At 38.8% G+C, this 20,797-nt stretch overlaps 2 protein-coding genes across 4 annotated transcripts in view; one reads left to right on the plus strand and one right to left on the minus strand.

Moving 5' to 3' along the window:
• The window catches only part of mtor (mechanistic target of rapamycin kinase), an 89,433-nt gene that overhangs the window by 30,192 nt on the left and 38,444 nt on the right, over window positions 1–20,797 (plus strand). The gene's annotated exons all lie outside the window — the stretch shown is intronic.
• angptl7 (angiopoietin-like 7) lies at window positions 2,270–5,807 on the minus strand. The gene is made up of 5 exons (XM_067591517.1): window positions 5,260–5,807; window positions 3,907–4,007; window positions 3,595–3,789; window positions 3,147–3,342; window positions 2,270–3,039 (listed from the first exon to the last, which is right to left on the minus strand). The coding sequence occupies exons 1-5, from the start codon at window positions 5,618–5,620 to the stop codon at window positions 2,870–2,872; spliced, it is 1,023 nt and encodes a 340-aa protein (XP_067447618.1). The 5' UTR covers window positions 5,621–5,807; the 3' UTR covers window positions 2,270–2,869.

Consider the following 20,797-nt stretch of genomic DNA (forward strand, 5'->3'; position numbering starts at 1 on the left):
TTTTTGATGACGAGAAGGCATCGTCACTGTTATTTTAGTACCTGATGAGTCATTGTTTTTATAGATGGGTTTGTGAGATTATTGCAGGAATTGTTCTTTATATTCTCTCATATGGATCTTCCGCTACAAGTCAGGGTATTAAGTCGGAATAAGTGAAATAATAGTACAAATTTTATGAGTTGTAGCTGGTATGAATAATGTGTGAGGGATTTTAAGAAAATCAAAAGAATTAGTTTGTGGTTTCAGGCGCCATAGCTTTGGATACAGCCAGGAAATAGGTCACACTTTCCCCATTATCCCCAACAACAGAGGAACACTGTTAATTGAGCTTGAACCTAGGGTGTTATTGGTACATCAAGCAATGTCTGTAAATGGATTTGGATGATAGTCATTTGTTTCTGTTTTATTAATTTTCTCTTGGAAATTTTGTTTCCAAAAGAAAGTACATTTGACACTACCAGGTAGAATTTAATGATGGGGTGAAAGCTATGTTATAGGTATTATGAAGGTCTGTAAAAGTAGAGTGCTCCTTCATTTACAGAGTAACCGTGAATTTGGTGGTTCCATCACCACTGCAACGACTGGAGACGGGTATTGTTGCATCTGGACCATAGACTGTATGATCTGGACCATGTGTTAATAATAAATGTGTAGCCATAATGTTACCAGGCATCCATGGAAATGCTTGGAAATGGAATTTTAAATTAAGTTTAGTATGTTCAGATGTACAGGCGGCTGCAAACTGTTCTCTTATGCGAGCCATCCAGTGTGGCTTTTGTAAATTATTTTATTTCACCTCTCAACTGCTTAAATGGACTAAATGTATGAGTTGAAGGGGGGTGGACACAACTGCAGAAACACTTGTACAGTGTAATGCAATCCAGTAGCCCTGTGATGTACTACCTTTGTTGACCTTGGGACATTCTATTTTTTGGAATGACAGGTGTGGATTTCACCTGTCTGTGAAAAATGACAGATGGAACACCTCACACAGTATTAGTTTTTGTAGCTTAAACATACAAAAATATAAGTAGGTTTATATCAATATAAATAGCAGGAAGACAATATAAAGCAATTCAGTTCAACAACATCACAAACTGTGGCCTCAGACACAGTCCCAAGAAAATTTAAACCCTATAAATTTCTAAAAGGTAGTTTTTATTACAGGGATGTTTGGATTGCATTACAGTTATTATATTTAACAATTATATTACAGGGTCAGGTTGCTTAGGCTTAACATAAAATCTGCACTCCAGGTAAAAATTAGGTGAATATTAGATAAATTAATCACATGGACAAATTTATAAATACATATGTTTTTGCTTGTGTCAAACCAAGCCCATTAAGGTAATTTGATACCCTTTTACATAGCACAATCTATTTCCACAACATAGTTTCTGTGATTCTTTGGGTTTGGTATGAAGCCCAGCAGTCAAGCTGCACGCACCTTCACACATTATCTTCATCAAATATGAACTGTGACTTTTGCCAGCTCTAGTCACTAAAGTTTAATTCCCTTGAAAAATTCCATCTGCAGCATTTGGGTTTCCTAAATTAAGCATGCTAGCAATTAGACCTGTGTTGTACCTTCTATGGAGACAGAAGGGTTTATGTCAGTAGTAACTGACCCCTTATTTTTGCTTACTTACACTGTCCACACTGTTCAAGGTCTGCTTTTGTAGTTGGGGGCAACACGTTTGAATACTTTTAGACCTTAGAATAGAAAGACATGGTCATTTGTCACCTTCCAAAGGTCTTTTTAAAGTGCCCTTTACTCCACTGTGGTAATTCTTCCAAAGGGAAGAGATAGATGTCCAGCTTTAATTAGATGTTTGCAATGACTGAATGTGTCACCTTGTAAAAGGAAAAGAATCTGACTCAGCCTACCACTGAGCTTGTATAGGCAGTGCTCCCTCTCTTTAGGTATTTGAATGCTCTAAGGAATTCTTTGTTGGTTCAAAGCATAGCAAAATGCTGTTATTGTTTTCAAGGTAGTAAAGCTAGAGGCATTTACTAGCTGGCAGAATAGAGTGTGTGTGGTCTTCATTCCTGCATTTGGCTTAGGTGCCCTTGGACCTTTGGCCAGAATGTCAGGAGATGACCTAAGAGTCAGAGGTCAGTGGCTAATATGTTGCCATTATTGGACATGCATGAAGACCTTGATTTGTGTTTAGATGCCCTTTGAGTTGGTCACATTTATAATGTGCTATTTACCCAGTAAAGTATTGAAAACAATGTATAATTGTCTGTTTGAGACAGATGATGCACATTGTTTCTTTTAAAAAATATGTTTATTTTCTATCACATAAAACAACAACATTACAGAGCTGTACACATTTTACAAATTAGACATTCCCGTCATCAATGATTAGGGTTTTACAATAAAATGCAGCGTAATTCATAAGAAATACCATTGGTGGTTGGTCCCATTCCAGCAACTCACAAAGATCCTTTTTAATTAGTTCCTACCAGTCCTTAATGACTCATGCCTGCACCAGATTATACCAGTTTGGACTGACTCATAAATGGCTTGTGTTAACTGAAAAATACTTCCTAGTGCTTTCAAGTCAAATGAGAGAAGGAATCAAAATAAAGTTACCCATATGGGACAGTGGTGAAAGAGCGTCTATCAAAGCTTTTGAAAAATAAAATATTTTACTGATAAATACACAAAATTAACTACAATTTACAATCAAACACGGTAAAAACATTACACATTCATTTGACTTAAACTTAACCAGACCATTACAAACAACATTTTCATTCCTTTCCCAGTCAAGGGAAAATCACAATTTGGTTGAACAGGTATTAATGAGATCTCTCCACATTCACGCATATGATCTTGATCCAGGACACACAGCTGACGCACTTATGGTGCAAAACCCACTGGCCGCACCTTCATCTCCACTTTCTTGAGGGAGTAGTTGGACCCATGCCAGCCATACCAAGTGATCCCATCTGAGTTCTTCGTGTGCTTACCATAGCGGTAAAAAACGCCATTCAAATTTGAGTCAGTGCAGCAGTTGTACCAGTAACCACCTGTAAGGAGGTGAGGAAAACAAAGTTAGACATACACTTGATAGGAGGCAAATATCTCCCTGTAGCAACTAATGTAAATGACAACATGGATTGCTTTGATAATTTACCTTTGCGCAAAGAAGCACAGTCATCCACACATTTGTCATTGTCCTTGTTGTTGGTGCTGAAGTTGGTGTTGTTGTGGTAGCGCAGGGAGTCTCCAGCATTCCCACTGTAGTTTGCAAGGAAGAGCTTGTAGCTGTTGAGCTCATTACCCACAGTGAAAAAGCCATACTCAGCATAGCGTGTCTCTCCTTCCCAGTCCTGCACAGGAAAACACATATAACATGATATAGAGAGGGACAGTTATAGAGACTGAGAATAATGGCTCTCTTGGTCTGCCTAATGTCTGTAAAAGTTAGTCTGAATTATTATTCATTTTCTTACTCTTACTACCCATAGGAATAAATTGGCTCTGTATTTATGCCTATGTTCACTCTTTTGGCTATTAAATGGTTTATGCACGGTTACGTATTCTTGCTCTTTAGTGTCTAGCGCGTGTTTGCCAACACATACCTCCATCTCAATCCTGAGCGTACTGGGCTGCCTTGTTAGACGGAAGATGTGGTCATTGCCTATCCAGAAGTCTCCACGAATGGATCCAAATCCATTTTTGTACTGCTTCCAGTCTCGGTTGAATGATGTAAGGCCGACTTTGCGCCTTTGGATCACAGTCCAGCCACCTCCGTTTGTCTCCATGTCACAGAACACCTAAAAGCATTTATCAAAGTTCAATATAATGGACTGCAGGGAGAAGAGGGAGGCTAACCACCAAAAAATACACACAAAAAAACCCCATGATACACACAAGACTCATCTATAACTCACATTCAGCTCGGGTGTGCCCAGGAACTCATCTTTTGGCAGTTTGTACTCTCCAGAGATCTTGTAGTTCTTGCTGTAGAGTGATGCACAGTCATATATGGCATCTGGAGAAAAAAAAAAGATCTCTTTAGTTATGCTTAAACCATATGCAGTTTCAATAGATATATATTTTTTGAATGTCATAAATTCAAACAGCTTTATGGATATCTGAGTGATTGGACAGATGAAAAAATGGCCTTTACCCCAACAAAATGATCAAAACATGGGGGAATATGCACTGCATGGCTCAGATTTTTGTATTGTTCTTTCTTTTACTCCACAGTATGGTGATGCCATTAATAGGGCTTTTAAATCTCCAAGGGCATGAGCCCAATACTTGAAAGAGTCTGTGTAAAACAAAAAAGAGATGGAAACCCTCCACTTCTTCTAATCTTTGCGTGTCTTCCTGCTCTGCTCTCCTGTCTCGAATTTGCTCAAGTCATACAGAGGTCTCTGTGTTCCCTTTGCCAGTGACATAAATGTGGCCCTGTTAGACCACACAGTTAAGGTATTGAAATAATAAACTACGTCATGCCTGGTTAAGCTCTCTGCAGAAGCCAGTGCTGATTAGTGGTGTGCTAATGTTGAGATGAATGGTGGAGATGATTTGGCTTTGATGCAGCTCTTTATTGACAGCCCCGCAGATGGGACTCAACAGTTCCAAATTAATAGTTTTGACTCCTGGAGGGCAGCTCAGAAGAGTGTGTGCGCTGTAATCTCACAGCCTCACAACCATTTCAAAGCAGTTGTGTGGATGCCACAAAGCAACGGATAAGGCTGATTACAGTTCTTCACATCAAATAAATATACAGCATAGTGTTGCATGTACATAATAATTGGCTTATTTCAGAACTGCAGTGAAAATGGAAGAACTCAAATTCTTGTGAAATGATGGCTTATGATTCTCTCTGCGTGTTTACTAGAGTTTATAAATTAAACAAAACAAGAAGGCCGTTTTTCATTGAAAACAAAAGTGATACAAGCTGAGCAGGTTGGTAGACAAATGGTTCATTTCATTCAATGGTTCAACTTTTTCATTTCAAAAAGTTCATTCATATCTTTTTGATTTGTAAAATCTGTGTCCATTTGTGAACATAATTGTAACTCCTGGAGCATGAATCTGTAGCTGCTCAACAGTCTTAGAGAAAGACAGGAGCAGGTACTTCAGACTTGTTAAATTGAGCAAAAATAATTGTTGAGCTAAAATTTCTCCCTGCCGTTTTTGAGATGTTATCACCAACCTGCAGCACACAAAACTAGTTATGTCATTTAATTCCTACTCAGTTAACAGCTGTTACAGTTACTGTTAATGCTCACCTGATGTAGTCTGAGTAGCAGATTGCAGGGTTTGAAGCTGCATGATCTCCACACGGTTGTTAATCTCTGAGTACTTGCTCTCTGCCTCCGTGACCCGGGCTTCATGCTGACGGTTCTGCGTGTCCAGCTCCATGATTTGCCTCACAACGCTCATCAAGTCTGTCTCCTGCTTGCGACTCAGCTCCTCGAGGAGACTGGTCAGATTTGCCACCTGAACCTTGAGAGAGCGCACCTCATCGCAGCACTGACCCTTGGGAGGCTTTGGAGGTGCCAGTCTCTTCTTGGGATTCTGGGCCCACGTCTCTGCTAACAGGAGCAGTGTGATCCCCAAAGCCACTACGCTCAAATTTACTTTTGCCATTTTCTATAGAAAAATTCTAGATTTTCACACAATCTCAGGTGTGTCTGCTTGCTTTCAATGCTCGAACGCAGTTGATCCCTATGGATATCTGGAAATATCAGACTCAGGCTTTGATTGACCAGTCGAGTTGGAACTCTTCTTTGACAAACAGCTCACCCAGGCTCTGTCTTATTTCCTCTGTGAAGCTTGAGCTCTGCCTGAGCATCTTAAATATTTTGCATGTGGGTCCTCCCCCTCTCTCCCAGTGCGCACCAGTTACCGCACTGACCCTCTCCAACCTCCTGGGTGGAGGACCTTTCCCATCCCTCCTCCCCCTCCTCCCCCTGCTCCCCTCTACTTCTCCCCCCATCTTACTTTCACTCATTCCATAGAACATGTGCCCACGTTTGTCCTCTCTTTGTCAGGTGTTGAAGGCTTCTCGGCAGTAATGTTTTTTTGGGGTTTTTTTGCTTCTGTCTGGAGGACAGAGGCAAAAAAAAAAAGAGTAGAGGAAACAAAACAAAGTCTCCTGTCTGAAGTCATTGCATTTCCAGTTACGAGTCACTTGTTACTCTGTGGGAATGTCAATACTTATGCTGTATTTCATTTAAAGTTATTTAGCTTAGAAACATTGTTAAAAGATTTAAATACTTGTTTAAGACTTCACAGCAGTTATATGTAATTTCCCTTCCCTGTTTTCACACTTTAATTAGCCTGTTAATGACAGATTTTACTACATCCTTGGGGCTGACCGTTTCTTCTGTCTTCTCATGCCAGGAGATGTGTGAAGTCACTAAGTACCCTTAATTGTAGGTTAAGTGTGCTATTGATGCTACTCTTTTTTTGGGAGATGTTGAGGCAGGCATGTTTTCCGCAGAGCTTTTCGGCATCATGTTTCAAAGGGTGTTGATACAAGGAGAAAGGCTTAGTGAAACCTTCAGGATAAAATTAGACCAAAAAACACGTTTTGCATTAACCAGAAAGAATTTGTCCGGGAGAAGACTGGCAAAGCCTCATTATGCTGTCTACATGAGTAAGGGATTAACATTTTGCCATCACACATGTATTGCATTTTTTAAAATAGGTAAAACGGTATACTGTTACCTACTAGAGAACCACAGGGCAACAAAATGAAGTGATTTTCTTGTGGCTTTTATGAATAGCAGAAGGAAATCAGCTGCTTGTATTTTTTCTTACATGTTACAGAAGGCAACACTGATATCAGCTTTCATGTTGTGTTAGCGCTGCAAAATCTACAGTTTGGGAATTATTTCTTGGAAACAGTAAGCGTTGGCAAGCAAATATACTAACATCTCATTTTCTTTTTATGATATGACTACTAGAGCTGAAATGATGAATCAGTCGGCAGAAGATTAATCAGTAACTGTTTCTTGACCTTACAGTTATTCAGCGAAACTCCTGCTCCAGATTCGCTGCTGATAAACTGAAATATAATGCATAAATAATCTTTTATATGAATTTTTTTTTGACAGAGGGAAGTGCCGAGAGACAGGAAACTTGGGTAGAGAGATGGGAATGACATGTGACAAAGGACAGAATGTGAAAGACGACATGGCCAGAATCGAACTATGGACATATTAGTTATGTGGCATGTGCCTCAGCCAGCAGGCCACCCCACAAAAGAAAATAAAAAAGTTGTTGGGTAACATTAGATAAATATTCCAGCAGAATAGCGCCACAGGAAAGGACTCCGCATTAGACTCATTCATATGAGACAGCTGTCACAGGTTATTCTCTGGCTGTCGCTGTAAGCAGACTTCTGTCCATACACCTCACTGATTAACCACAGTAACATCGAGTTTCATCTCTCTTCCTCTGTCCATAGACACACACTCTCGCTCTCTCTGTCTCACTCGCCCACACGTACAATCTTTCTTTCCTTCCTTCCTTCTCTCGCTCTCTTTTCAGGGAGTTGACCACATTTTATTTAAACATCTGTATCATTACATTCATTTCCCTGATAGCAACACAAGTTCACCATAGCTGGGTAGTGTATGACTCATGGCCTGTCTGAATTGGGTATTAGGAAGCTTGTACGCTGATCTAAAACATGTTACAATAGTAATAGGATTTATTGTGATACTGATGAATTTGTAGGAGTAACATTGCTGAAAGGATACTCTTACAGACACTTAATATGATCATTGCAGTCAGCAGTTGGAGCCGGTTTTTTGACACCTGCATTTATGGAGGATGCAAAGCAGCCTTGGACCAGTCAAAGTAGTGTCCTTGCGGTGTTTGTGGTGGTTTTGAACTACAATCTGCTGCTGATTGCGGTGTATTGGCACAGCTTAATGACAATGTTTTCAGAATTCCTGCTCCTGGACTGTCTTCTCTATTAAAAGGTATAACATGCCAATCACTGGCAGAGGGTGAAAATAATGCCTTTATAATATCAGACATCAGAGAGGCTTTCTTGAATTTCCACTCTGTGGAATTTCTATCTTATCCCAACTTCCCTGAGGACCTGCCAGCCCTGCCAGAAGATGCCTTTGGAGAGCAAGCCAAAGGAGGGGTTTGGGGGTGGGTGAGTGTCAGACAATGCCTTGGACATTGAGACAACAGATCACACATGACGTCTATGATACTTGGTTATGTATGATCATTGCTGAGAAAAATAGATAAAGTGCCATGATGGAATGCTGTAAATACAGGGAGTTGTGCTAACTGAGACACAGCAGAACCAGGACATTCCTGTCAATTTTTACTTGAATTTTATGGCTTTCCCTTCTCCACATGGACAGGAATGAGCTGTCTGGAAAAGGCAGGGATGGAGGTGTTCATAGAAGATAAATACAGTAGTGGATTTAACAACTTACCGTTAAGCCTGTGGAGTTTTTGAAGAGAGAAATGTTTTGATGAGTTGGTCTGTATCTCGTGTTCGTGCATATCAGTGATGCAAGACACATTTCTGCTTAACTAAAAATCTTAAAGTCAGGATATCTCGGGCTCAGCTGCACACAGTTTGATCACTGACCATCCTTTTTTCTTTCCTGTTCATCTTACTTTATGGAAGTGCAACACTATTTCCAATTTGAGACACATGATGATGCCATATGTGTCCATATTTATGCCAAGACTTACTTTTAAATTTCTTGTCTATGAATATACACTTTCATATACTGCACAGGACATGCATCGAGATATTAGTGTTACTACATATTAGTATTATTAGTCAGTTACATGAGTTTATGTAACCCATGGAAACCCATGGAAAACTGGGAGCAGAGGGGCAGACGGGGTTGAAAGATTATAACAGATGTGCAGCAAAAACAACACTTGACACTTTACCCTCCTCTACCATCTGATTACATAATCTCACATCAACAACGCAGCCTTGTTTTTGAAAAAAACCTCAGGCTCTTTGTGTCTCTCCTGCCAAATGTTTGGCAGGCGTCCCTCACTTAACCTCACTTATTCAGTCAGGCAAATGAGGAAACATTTTCGAATGTCCTGCTCAGCATCATCTTTGTGTCATGGCAACTGCGGTTCAGAGCGCAAATAAAAAGTACGACTTTCCTCCAATTCCAAATTATTACATAACTATAAAACGGTCTGTTACTGCTTTGATGTGTCAAAGTGTCCAAGCTAAATATTTAAATGTGTGTAGTTCTTCCTCTTCCTGGGCATTTCACTCACTGAATGTTACTGGCTACTTTTTACAACAGGTCACCACTTTGCAATTTCCTTTTTATTCATTGCATTGTATTGTTTTGTTGAATGTTGACATGTGCTTTTAGTTTTATGTATTTGTTTGCTTTGTCATACACATATGGGAGTAATAAGCCATTTATTCTCTTTATATAACATAATTGAAAGATATTCTCTTCGTGCTGAGTTTGCTGCAAGGTTTTAATTTTCTGACAAGCCTAAATTTGACCTTCCTCTTGATTTCCCCAGTTTTTCAAACTATTAAACTTAAACAAATTTTCATATTTTTATGGTCAGCCCTAACATTTATATGGCTCAGTCACATATACCTACTGGTGCTTTAAGCATAGAACAGCTACCAAATGTGTGTAACATTCAAGGTAGGTTCAGTTACCACATAATGTTCTCCTAAATGTTCAGTCTTACCTTTCAATTTTATTTTAAAGTATTAAGATTATAGCTACCAGAGAGAAACTATTTAAAGTTTAATTTTCAATTCAATTTCAATTTTATTTTGAACATGTTAAAAGAAAAAAAAGTATATAAGCAAGAAAACAAGACAAACAAACAAAATCATCAGCAAACATATATATCAAAATCCCAGTTAACAATTAAAATATTCCATGTTCAGAAAGTAAAGTTTAATTCATTTAAGTATCTTTGCTATGATTAAATCAGCTTTCAAAATAATCAGAATGTTTGCCTAAATAATAACTGTACAGTTGGCGGATGTTTAATGTGATATGTGATGGTGTTTGGTTCTTAATGACCTCCCCATAAATCTTAACCTTAAGTCATTGATGTGCGTCAGTCTTTTTCGGAAAAATACAGATAATTTGCCTTCCTGGATTTTCTCATTGTCCTAACTGCCCTGTGAGTCACATTTCACTCTCCAGCAGTGCATACCAGTGGCATCACTTTCCTCTGTCCCTGGACTCTGTCATTCAGAGCTAGTACAGGAAAGTCCAGCTGGATGCTGTTTTATACGTTAAGCATCACGCTGTTTTTCCCTTAGAAACAGCTTCTTTAAACACCGTTTACCCTCTAACTATGTCTCACCAGCCTCTGTGTAAAGAATGCACATCTCCTGTCAACATTAGAGGTATTCACTAAGCTTTAACTAAAGCCCCCTTCTTTATATGACTTCCTCAGGAACCCTACAACAGATTTTTTCCTTTGCCTTTTGAGAAAAGTTGGACACCCTGCTATGCTAATTGCATCTGTCATCTATCTTTGATAAGTGTGAGCTGACAAAGCAAAGTTTTTAGTTAGAACGTACTCACAGACGGATTTTGTGTCCCTAAATACACTGGAAAATGTTTTGTAATCACAACAGTGACCACCGGGGCCAAGCTGTCAGCAGAGAACTCATGGGTTCAATTACAGGAAAGGCAGGAGGTGAAAGCAGGAGCCAGTAGATTCCAGGGCTTCTAGCTAAAAACTTGGAATTACATAATCTTTATTAACAGAAACCTCTTCCACCTGTTCGCTCTTTGTGCACAGAAGATCCTCTGTTTGAACTATACAAATTCTGCTATCAGTTTTAATCAATTTGAAGGCATCTTTTAAGGTGCTTACGCTCAATATTTCCTTCATTAATGTGTTTCGATTAACAAAACATATCAAAGCTTAAGGTAACATTTCATTTTTTTTTATCTTGGATTATCATAGTAGCAATATGGTTTTGATTAGTCTTTGAAGTTTGAAATAATGTAAGGCAGATCTTTGTCATCTAAATGAGATATGAAAAGATATGAAAAATAATGTTGATGCTGTAGGACAGTGGGTTTGATTTTAAACACAGTCTTACATTACTTTTTATTATTTACGGCACCTGGGGAAAGCAACTGACTTACCATTGATTTAAATTTCAAAATAATACAACGGATAATGATCTGCAACTCAGTTAAACCTGGTCACGTACAAGGGTTAAATAAACTGTTCCATATTTTCCATAATGAGGGAGACGGTATGCACCGGGGTATCCTCCAGCTCTGAGAGTGGCAGACTTCATGCCCTGGCAGACCATCAAGAGGTCTGGTGGCTTAGGCTGGTGATGGCTACCAGGTGGCGTCTGTTGTCATGTAGCCGAAGTAGGCCAGGCATCAGGCGTCTGCTCGCCACCCTACCAACCAGTAGCTGGGACAAATAGTACTGGAGGGAAGGAGGATGGATTAGCCACTATCCCCTTTAGAGTAGTTTCCCCTGCTTCGTGTAAGCACAGTTGGCCATGTGGCACTGCTTCAGAGGGACGTTTCGTGACATCGGGATATAAAAAAGATTGTGTCACAGGACAGAAAACAAAAAACACTTGTGCCAACATTTCGGGATTCCATTGTTTTTCGCTAACCATTAAAGGTATTTAGCTTTGTTGGTATGAAAAATGATCACATGCTTTTAAGTTGGTTTTATTATTAATTTAAGTAAGTGGAAATGCAAAAACTGCCACTTTGTCTTTATCATATAGCTGTATAAGCTTTAACTAATATCATATCTATCTTCATGCAATTAGAAAAGATTCCTCAATGATTTCGAATACAGTGTGTAACCAAACAAGTATGAATGCTACAAATATAGATACTTTTGCCTTTTTGACCAATAGCTAGCGTTTTGCTACTTTATGATTCTGATTAAATCTTTTTGTTAAATGAGTCAACTACACTCGTTGTTTGTTTCCATTGTTTAGAAGAAAAGTCAATTTTAGCCTGAGTCACTGTCAGTTAAACTCAAAAAAAAATCAATGTATCAAAGAACTGGCGTCTTTCATTGGAAATATGTAACAGATAATATTACTGAAAATGTAGTCAATATGTTGCCCGCGGAAACTCATGTCCCTCCAAAAACACTGGATACGGATCTCTTTGTTCACATAGCAACAGCAGCATTCCAATGAGGTAACTTTTTTTTTTTTTTTTTTTCTGGACGGCCAGAGATGCTTTGTTCTGTTGGCCTCTTGACCTGAAGGTGAGGAACCCAGGAGACACATTCTGCAGTGGTATCCCAAATGTGGTCATAGTGTGTTGTAAACGTGGGTGGAATGGTTTCTCCGGCTGATGTCTCCGTGGTCCCCTAACATGCCTAACTTACTTCAGGGAGAAGAAAAACAGAAAAATGTCATGTAAAATTATGCAATAGATGAACGGCCTGTTTTCTCTATATAAATCATTTCAGCAGAGAGGTATTACCTGCAAAACCTCCTCTTAAAAATACATGGTAATGTCTTATTTTCACTATACCTGTTTACACGACTACATTCCAGAGCACTAAGCTATATAATAAGATTCTCTGTGAGAGAGGTGGTTTTGGTCATTTCGAAGAAACTGCGTTAAAGTCAAAGGGTGCTAAGTGTTTCCCCATGCAGTGGCATCTGCTTGGTGATGAAACAGCCAACTTTTTGTCTTGACGGTTTTAGAGAAACGAGAGACAATGGGCTAGTCATATGGTGTCTGAGATGAGTTCAGCCCTCCTTTAGCCACATGCATCCCAGGACAATCTGGAAGGAAGTGAGTGACTAACTGAGGGTTACCGCTTCCTATGCCTCCATGCTTGTCTCACACAGTGATGCATTGCTGTCTCTAAAGACACATAGAGGCCAAGGTCTGTGTTTGATAATGACAAGATGTAACTCATTATTTCCATAAGGGTGTGTTCATGCCAAACTTGAAGATGGATGTTGTGTTCCTGTATTACAAGTTCAAGACATGGGTCCATAGTTTTAGATGGTGTTGACTGACGCTGTTCAGATATGGTATAGTTTGTTAGGATGTTATCTAAATGAAAGATAGTGTGTTGGTTATGTCACAACATCTATCAGAGTGCCATATCTCTTCACCTCAATCTATTTGAGATCATTATTTCATTGTATGCCCTTTAAAGTAATTGCTTTTCATAACTAGATTCTTAAAAGCAAGAGGTGAGATGTCAGTATCAAACAGTGGTTTTTAGATAACAAATTTCTACAATGTACTTAAGGTTCCTGTTAGATAATCAGGTGAGATTGCAATGTAACAATTTGCTTCATTCCTCAATATGCTTCTGGTGAGTTATAGATTACATTTTAAAGTGCAGCTGCTAGTTTATAATTTATTCAATGGCTAAAGCCCAGACTATATTTCTGATATGCTTGAAGAATGTAAACCCATTACAGTTGGAGTACAGTTTCTGTGTAAAACTACACCGGAACCGCACATTGATTTGTTGAAAGGGGTTATACAAATAAACCTGCCATGCCTTGCCCTGCGTTCATTCATCCTCTGATTCGTGTGTCAACAGTCAGAAGTACAGTATCATTTTCTTTCAAAGCTCAGTCAAGCAGTTAGAAAATATCCAGCTGAAAAAATAGGAATGGTTTGGACCCATTAATGTCAATCATTCTCTAATTGCCCCTGACTGATGTCTGAATGGGATTGTTGATGCAACTTTTTCTGGAGAAAGAAGGAAAACAAAGCTGGTCTTGGTTCTCCATGCTACATTGCTCACTATGATGCAAAATGTGGATATTTTGATATTGTCCATTTAGAAAAAAAGAAGGGTTTTAGAAAAAGTAAAAGTCTTATATTTATATTTTAGTTTTTGAAGGACCATCAATCTTCCAATGCTTTCAAGAGCTTCTATTTAATGTAAGTCTCAATTCAGACCAAAGATTCACGATGAGACAAAATCGTTTTAGAGCATCGCAGGGGGAAGTTGCAGTGGTGTGAACTGGTCTGTCTCGGCTCAACTGAAGCTGGCTGATGATCTCACCTGCGACTCAGCTTGTCAAGTCGCCAGTGGCTGGTTTTAGAATGTAAGGCACATCACCTGTTTCAACAGCCAATCAACTCATAGCAAAGTCAGCTGATCAAGTCAGCAAACTTTCATCTGATCGAAATGGAAGAGTTTTGGATGAAAGAAAAGAGCCTCAACCTTCCTGTTTTTTTCCTGTTTTCGCCATTCATGCAACACTACAAATGCATCTGTAGCAAATAACTCACTATCACTATCTTCATTCATATTTTAAGATGCTACAAACTATATCCTGCTACAAAAAAAAGCCTGAAAAGCCGTCAGTTAGAATGGAAGTACAGAAAGTCTAGTCGTGTTGGTGTAAACTGGCAGGTTTTGCAGACCGGCACATTGCAAGTAGTTGCAAGTTTCAACTCATGTCGTTGTGAATCTTTGGTCTGAACTGGGCCTAAGGCTTAACCGGTTGTGAATTCTCAGTCTAGAGAAAAAGGCAGATGTTGCTTTAGTTCCAATATTTCATAAACGGTGTTATTTTTAAATTACACAGAGTTTTGCATTTCTTAGAAAATGAATGTCTCCACCTCAATGAAAACAGCAGCTGTTTACCAGTTGTGCCATGTACAGGATTAAAGTGTGTTTTCCTCTTTTATAGCTGCTGTTTTTGTGTGCATATTGTACCACCTGTTAGCCAGGATTAAATAACTGTTGTTTTGTAAAACAGTTTCTCCATTTTAATTTCTCCAAATGCCCTTCTCATGGCCTGTTGCCTGGGGAAGTGTTTGTTTCTTAGACAATGGTTCATTGAAGCAGTGTAGGGACTGTTGTCAAGAAAGTCATAAAGCCCTAATCCCACCCATTCCTCATCTGTAGTCAGCTAGGACAAGGCGTGCGCAATGGAAAGAGCTCCCACAAGGTGCTAGATAGATTGGTTAATTCTGCCTAGGAATCTTGTTGATTGTACTTTGGCTGCCCCACGAATCAACAGTTCTTCAGACACAAAGTCCCGAGATTTGTCAGACAGCCATTGTCATTTTTCCACTCTGCATGTCGTAGAGCAAAATGTAATGGTTAGTGGTGTGAAGGATCTGCCACTTTAATGGACCAGCTAAGCAGTTGCTGTTTCACTTGGTCTCAATCACATGTAAGGATCCAGCCCAATTTGTAGTGTCCATATTCATGCCTCCAACAACCCTCAACCAAACCATCAACCAAAAATATAAATTTATATCAGCAGCTTTTTCTCTCTTATAAAGTGACTAAACACTTTGCTCAGCCCCATTAGTTGATCAGCTAGAGCTCCAAACTTCCTTCGTGTCCATTTCAACAACTTACTCCTCGCGTACAGCTCTTCCTCATGTGGTCTTCATGCATGATTTCCTCATATTAATCATCTTCATAAGGTTAAACTCAGTTTTCTAGATTCTTTTCTTTGTTTGTACCTTGACAATAGAACACCCTTGGGTTTGGCAGTTTTCTGAGAACCCCTGCGCTTAAATGATCTGCAGGAATCATAATGCCTCCTTTGAGTGATGAATCATTGTACCTCTATTGTAGGCCTGTTCATAACCTCTGCCAATATTATATAAGATGTTTTTAAGAAATATCCAAACTTACAAATATATTTCCAGCATTAAAAGTGAGAAAGAGAATGCATTAACTGGACCTTGAGTCAGCCTTTCCTTGAACAGTGTTTAGATAGCCATTCCCATTTTGAAGTTATTATGTTCAACATTAAGAATGGAGCCAGCATTTGGCAAGCAAAAGGCCCTAAAAATCAGCAAGGATCAAGTAGATATCTTCCTAATTAGATTAGATTAGGTCCAGTAGTGAGGCCCGATTTTTCCTCTGTCTGAGCTTTACATGCATCTTACCCGCGGTGGGGGGAAATATCTCCAATTTCCTCAGGGATCAGCTCTCTCCTCTCAATGAAAAGCCAAGCCACTTTAGAATAGCTAAGATGGGGATTGAGAATTATTTTATTGGACTGGAGGGGATTTTCTCTCTATCCTGCATTTTTAGTTCTCATTTGTGATCAAGAGCGTAACATTTGAAAAGAAAATGTATATCTCTACCAGGTTCTTTCTGACCCAAACTAATCGTGTCTAAATGTATTATATGAATCAAAATTTTGTGTATTCTGGTTTAGAGTTTGCAATGTTATAAATCATTTATGTTGCACTCTGGAGACATTCGAGTAGAAAGTGATTTGTTTCTGACTGTGTTAATAATTTAACAGCATGACACTACCATGGCCCTAAATGAAAGATTCATTCTACTTTTGGATTAAGCCAAATACAAGATATTAGTTTATTTACGGTGATAAATTATTTTTGATTTTAACCTACTGTACATAGTGAGTTTTTTTTCCCCTAGTCATAGATACTTCAACAGCAATGGTAGAGCAGAGTTCTGTTTTTGCAATAGAAGGGCAATAAAAATTCCCAGTCATAAAGTAAGCTGAACGGCAAAACTATTTATTCTGTATGTGGGAACCAACTGTAGGATATGGCCAATGTAGGTATATGATCTGAATTTGTCCTGTAAAATATGTTATTCAATTCCAGCTCAGGTATTTGTGTTTTGTTTTCATCATAAAGTCTACAGACTGGCCCCAAACATTTAAAAGTAGTATCAAGGATTTTCTCTTCTGAACTTGTGTGGGAAAGAGTTGCATGCAAATCTCATTCAGGGTCTAGAATTTAACATCAAAGAAATCTGATTCAGGATACACGGCACATTTTTTAAAATTTCATGGCAACATACAATAAATCATGTTGTTTTACAGTTGACATAACCTAAGCTTGAGCTCTTTTCAGTGACTTCCCAATTTTTCAAAGGAACAAATCAGAGAAAAGTTCTTGGTAGGAAGTGATGCTTGTGGCCCTGAACAAGAAAGAGGCTTGACAGTGGTCTCAAGAAGTTTTCTGCTTGCTAATAGTATGATGGAATTTTTACTTTAGGAGAACAGTACGTGAGCCTTGTCATCTGGATGTGTTTAGACTGCATGTGCTCGGAGCTGGCAGCCAGATGGCTTCAGCTGAGGGACAATGAAATCTCCAGGGTAAGCAGAGAGAAGGCTCCTATTCTGATTTGTCTCCTCAGATGAAACCACATCTGGGCAGCTTTAGCATACCTCAGCAGCTTGTGTGTGGTGGGACATGGAGGCCTTGCAATGCTATGTTCATTTGATGCTTGATAGTTGATTATTTGACAACAAGTGGTAATTTGTAGGTCCAATCTAAATGAACAAATATACACAACATACCTGTGTGATATTGTCAGGGTTAGTCAGAGTACTGGATGATAGTTGTATTTGTTGAAGACTGTGAGATAGTCATTTAATTCTTTGCTGAAACAGTGCATGGCACTCTGTCAAGCCCCGTGAGAGTTTCAGACAAATGCTTATTCACTAAAATGAGCTCACTTTCTCATGTTATGCAATCACACCGTCTGGTTCGATTTCTGTCTTTCTGTCACGTTCTTAAGTCTTGCACACCCCGTCATGTGTTAACACCAGGCTCTTTTGAAAAATCACCTCATATGCACAAGTGTGTGAAAGGACATAATCGATTATCACGAGACATCAAAATATGTTAAGGCCTGTTTTGTTTAATTTGTGATAAATCTTAGAATTTATTTTTCACTTCTTATTATCTTGTTGTAACATAAGAGTTAAACCAGTTAAACAGCACTATGATTGGTCAAAACCTTTAATTTAATAAAACAATAATCCATGTGTTATGCACATAAGTCAGTTTAAAAATGGTTTATAAGACATTGGGCTTCGCCGTTATGACACTCAATTCTGTCTTGATGGTCTTGACAACCTTTTTAGGGTTAGTATCAAACATGAACCTATCTGTAAACATTGTTTATCATTAAAAGTGTCCCGCTTATGGAATGTTGGAGTATGAACGCTTGTAGGCAAAAAATTATATATTGTTACACATAGGGGAGTATTTTTGACAATTTTAGGTTTTTCAGAATATTAACATATATCAAACAATAGATCTTCCTACCCATCCTGCCCCAAAACAAAAAAATACAACGAAAAAAATAAAAACAAATGAAAAGCCAGACAGCAGTCAAATAAACACTTTTGCCTATGATATTCACAGTCAGAACAAGTACAGAATACGGTGAGATACAGGAATGACTATTGGATCAGGATTTGTTGTCAGTCAGAATTTAGGTGTCAGTATCAGGAGACAAAAAGTGTAATCAGAATTGTAAGTTGCGTGAAGTCTTTCTTGAAGACAGGACACTGCAAAAATGTGAAACTTATCACACAAATCTTACTTTATTGGCACATGATTAGCAACTCAGTTCATTGAGTCCCTAAAATCAGGGAGAGGAAGATTACTTACAGTGGTCAGATTGTCTTCTGTTTCCAATTATGTACAAGATAGCTCCTGATGTGAATATTTGTTATTTTATCTGTCAAGTACTCAGGTTTGTACAAGCAGCTTCTTGTGCTTTGTGGTGACCACTTGCTGTGTCATTTCATCACATTTTTTGGCCTTTACCCTGTGTCAAACCAGGTTTCTGACATATATGCTCAAGTATCCTTCATCAACTTTTGCCTGCTGTCCTCAGGAACTCCACTGCATACCAGCACTCTTCAAACGCTACATTTTACAGATGTATTGGCCGTGGCTGCATGGGTTTTGCAGTTGAGGAAATATAATAGACTTGCGTTTCACAGGAGTGTTTCCAGATGTGGTGGCGGTGCGGGTGAGTGGAGGGTGTACAAACGGGAATTGTGGTGTCTTGAGGCATCATTTTTCAAACAACTGTGACAAATGTCAATAGGTGCATTTACTTTTCACAATAAACACGTGTGATGAAAGAGGAAACATTCATTTTACATTGCCAAAAATGCATTTAGGCGTGTTTCTTACTTGACTAGTAATGATAAGAGTGCCTCATTATCGGATAAATGACTTTTCGGAAAGCACATAGATGATGTAGGGGCCAATTTCTTACCCACCACAAGAGAAACACAGGGTTCAATGTCAATTAGTGGTTCTTCTGGCTTGATTGTGCATTCTTATCATCTTAGTTTGCAGTGTTTGTGGGTGGGAAGCTGGTGAGGGATCACCACCTTGTCTCCTTGCCCCACTGGGTCCCATTGGTGGGCTGAGGTGCCTGCACCCAGAGGAGTAGGATTTGGGAGGGATATCCTAAACCTCCTGGTGAAGCTGGCATGTGAAATGAAGCGCCTGATGTCTTGCATGCTGCACGCTGTCTTTACCTCCCCAGGTCAACGGCAGAGTTAGCAGTGTGTGCATTACAGGCCATTACAAATTGTTCTTGGAAATAATGTTAGCTTTAGCTATGTCAAGACGGTAAAGGTGTCAAAAGTTTCTTCCTAGAAACCACAAGGAGGATATACAGTTCCAGTTTCAGTTCCAGAAAGAGAGCTAACATAAACTCGGGGTCAGTTACCACGGTTACTGACTCTGTGAACCTAACCAGTTCGCTGGCAGGTTTTTAATTAATTAATAATTTCCTCATTCATTCAGTCCGTATCACAGCGCGTATCGAAGCACATTAATTAGTGGAGGTTTACAGTCTGTCAGAATCAATTAGTTTAGTTACTCAGGACTTTCTAAAGTTACCGCTTTTATGTGCATCAGTTATTTCTTTGAATGGTGGTTTTTGCCTTCACATTCAAATATTACACAGCATGAATTGATCCCCAGCTCAGAATAAAACCTCTGCATGTCCTTCTGTTTTAACGCTGTGACTCTGTCAGTTTGTTAGAGCAGCTCCTGCACTGAAATGTTTATTGCACATAATGTGTCATCTCAGTATAAATCTAAAATAAATTGGTATGAAGCTTTAGACATGTGGGATCAATGAATAATTATCTCTATCACTCATGATGTGATTGGTTGCACTTACGGAACATCATTCTTATAATGTTGGTGAACATATGTTAATATTTCTAAGTGAGCAGGATTGAAAAGCTTTACTGAATGCTGCTGAGCCAAGATACAAATACGTCTGTATTACTCTACTGTATTTTAACCTTGACACCTTTTCAAGTGCACATCACCAAACACATTATTACCTGATCAGACTGTGTCATGTCTCTATGTCTTTGATCTATATCATTTCAAATCTTTAACTATAATTTATTTTATTTAATTTATTTATTTATCTTTTATTTATATTTTGTCCCCTGTCAGATTAAAGCTGAACAAATATATTTAAAATATAAAAAAAGAAAAATGAAGGCTACAGCCTGATACACAGCCTGCTTCCACTTTATCATCATTAAGGAAATGGACAACACTGAATAAAACTTTATTGTGTTAACTTACTGACACTTTATCTTGCTCTCACTCAGCCTTTTTTTTTTTAAAGATAAATGTACACCGTCCACATACACATGCATTAATATCTTTATGTCCACTGGATTAAAAATGGAGGCTCTGCCTTTTATTTACCTGTTGCCATGGTGAATCATTAGTATTAGAGCGCCATTGATGATGGCTTTTTTCATTCATCAAGCACGCGCTTAACTCAGAATTGATTGAACTGACTCTGATCAGATGTTCTGGAACCTAAAAGAGTTTCCCATCTCGCGGTTCATCAACTCAGAGTTCAGTGTTCAGGCTCAGAGTTTCTTAAGCCTGCTTTCTGAAACAGCCTCCTGAACTTATTGTTCTGTTTATTTCCCTCACACACATATCTTAACTTTCCAAATGGTTTCTCTTTGCTTTAACAGTGGGCCGTCAGTTTTGATGACATTATTAACTGCATGTACATATTGTCCACATATTGAATCAGAAA

This window comes from Thunnus thynnus, chromosome 6 (assembly GCF_963924715.1).
Source record: "Thunnus thynnus chromosome 6, fThuThy2.1, whole genome shotgun sequence".
Lineage (NCBI taxonomy): Eukaryota > Metazoa > Chordata > Actinopteri > Scombriformes > Scombridae > Thunnus > Thunnus thynnus.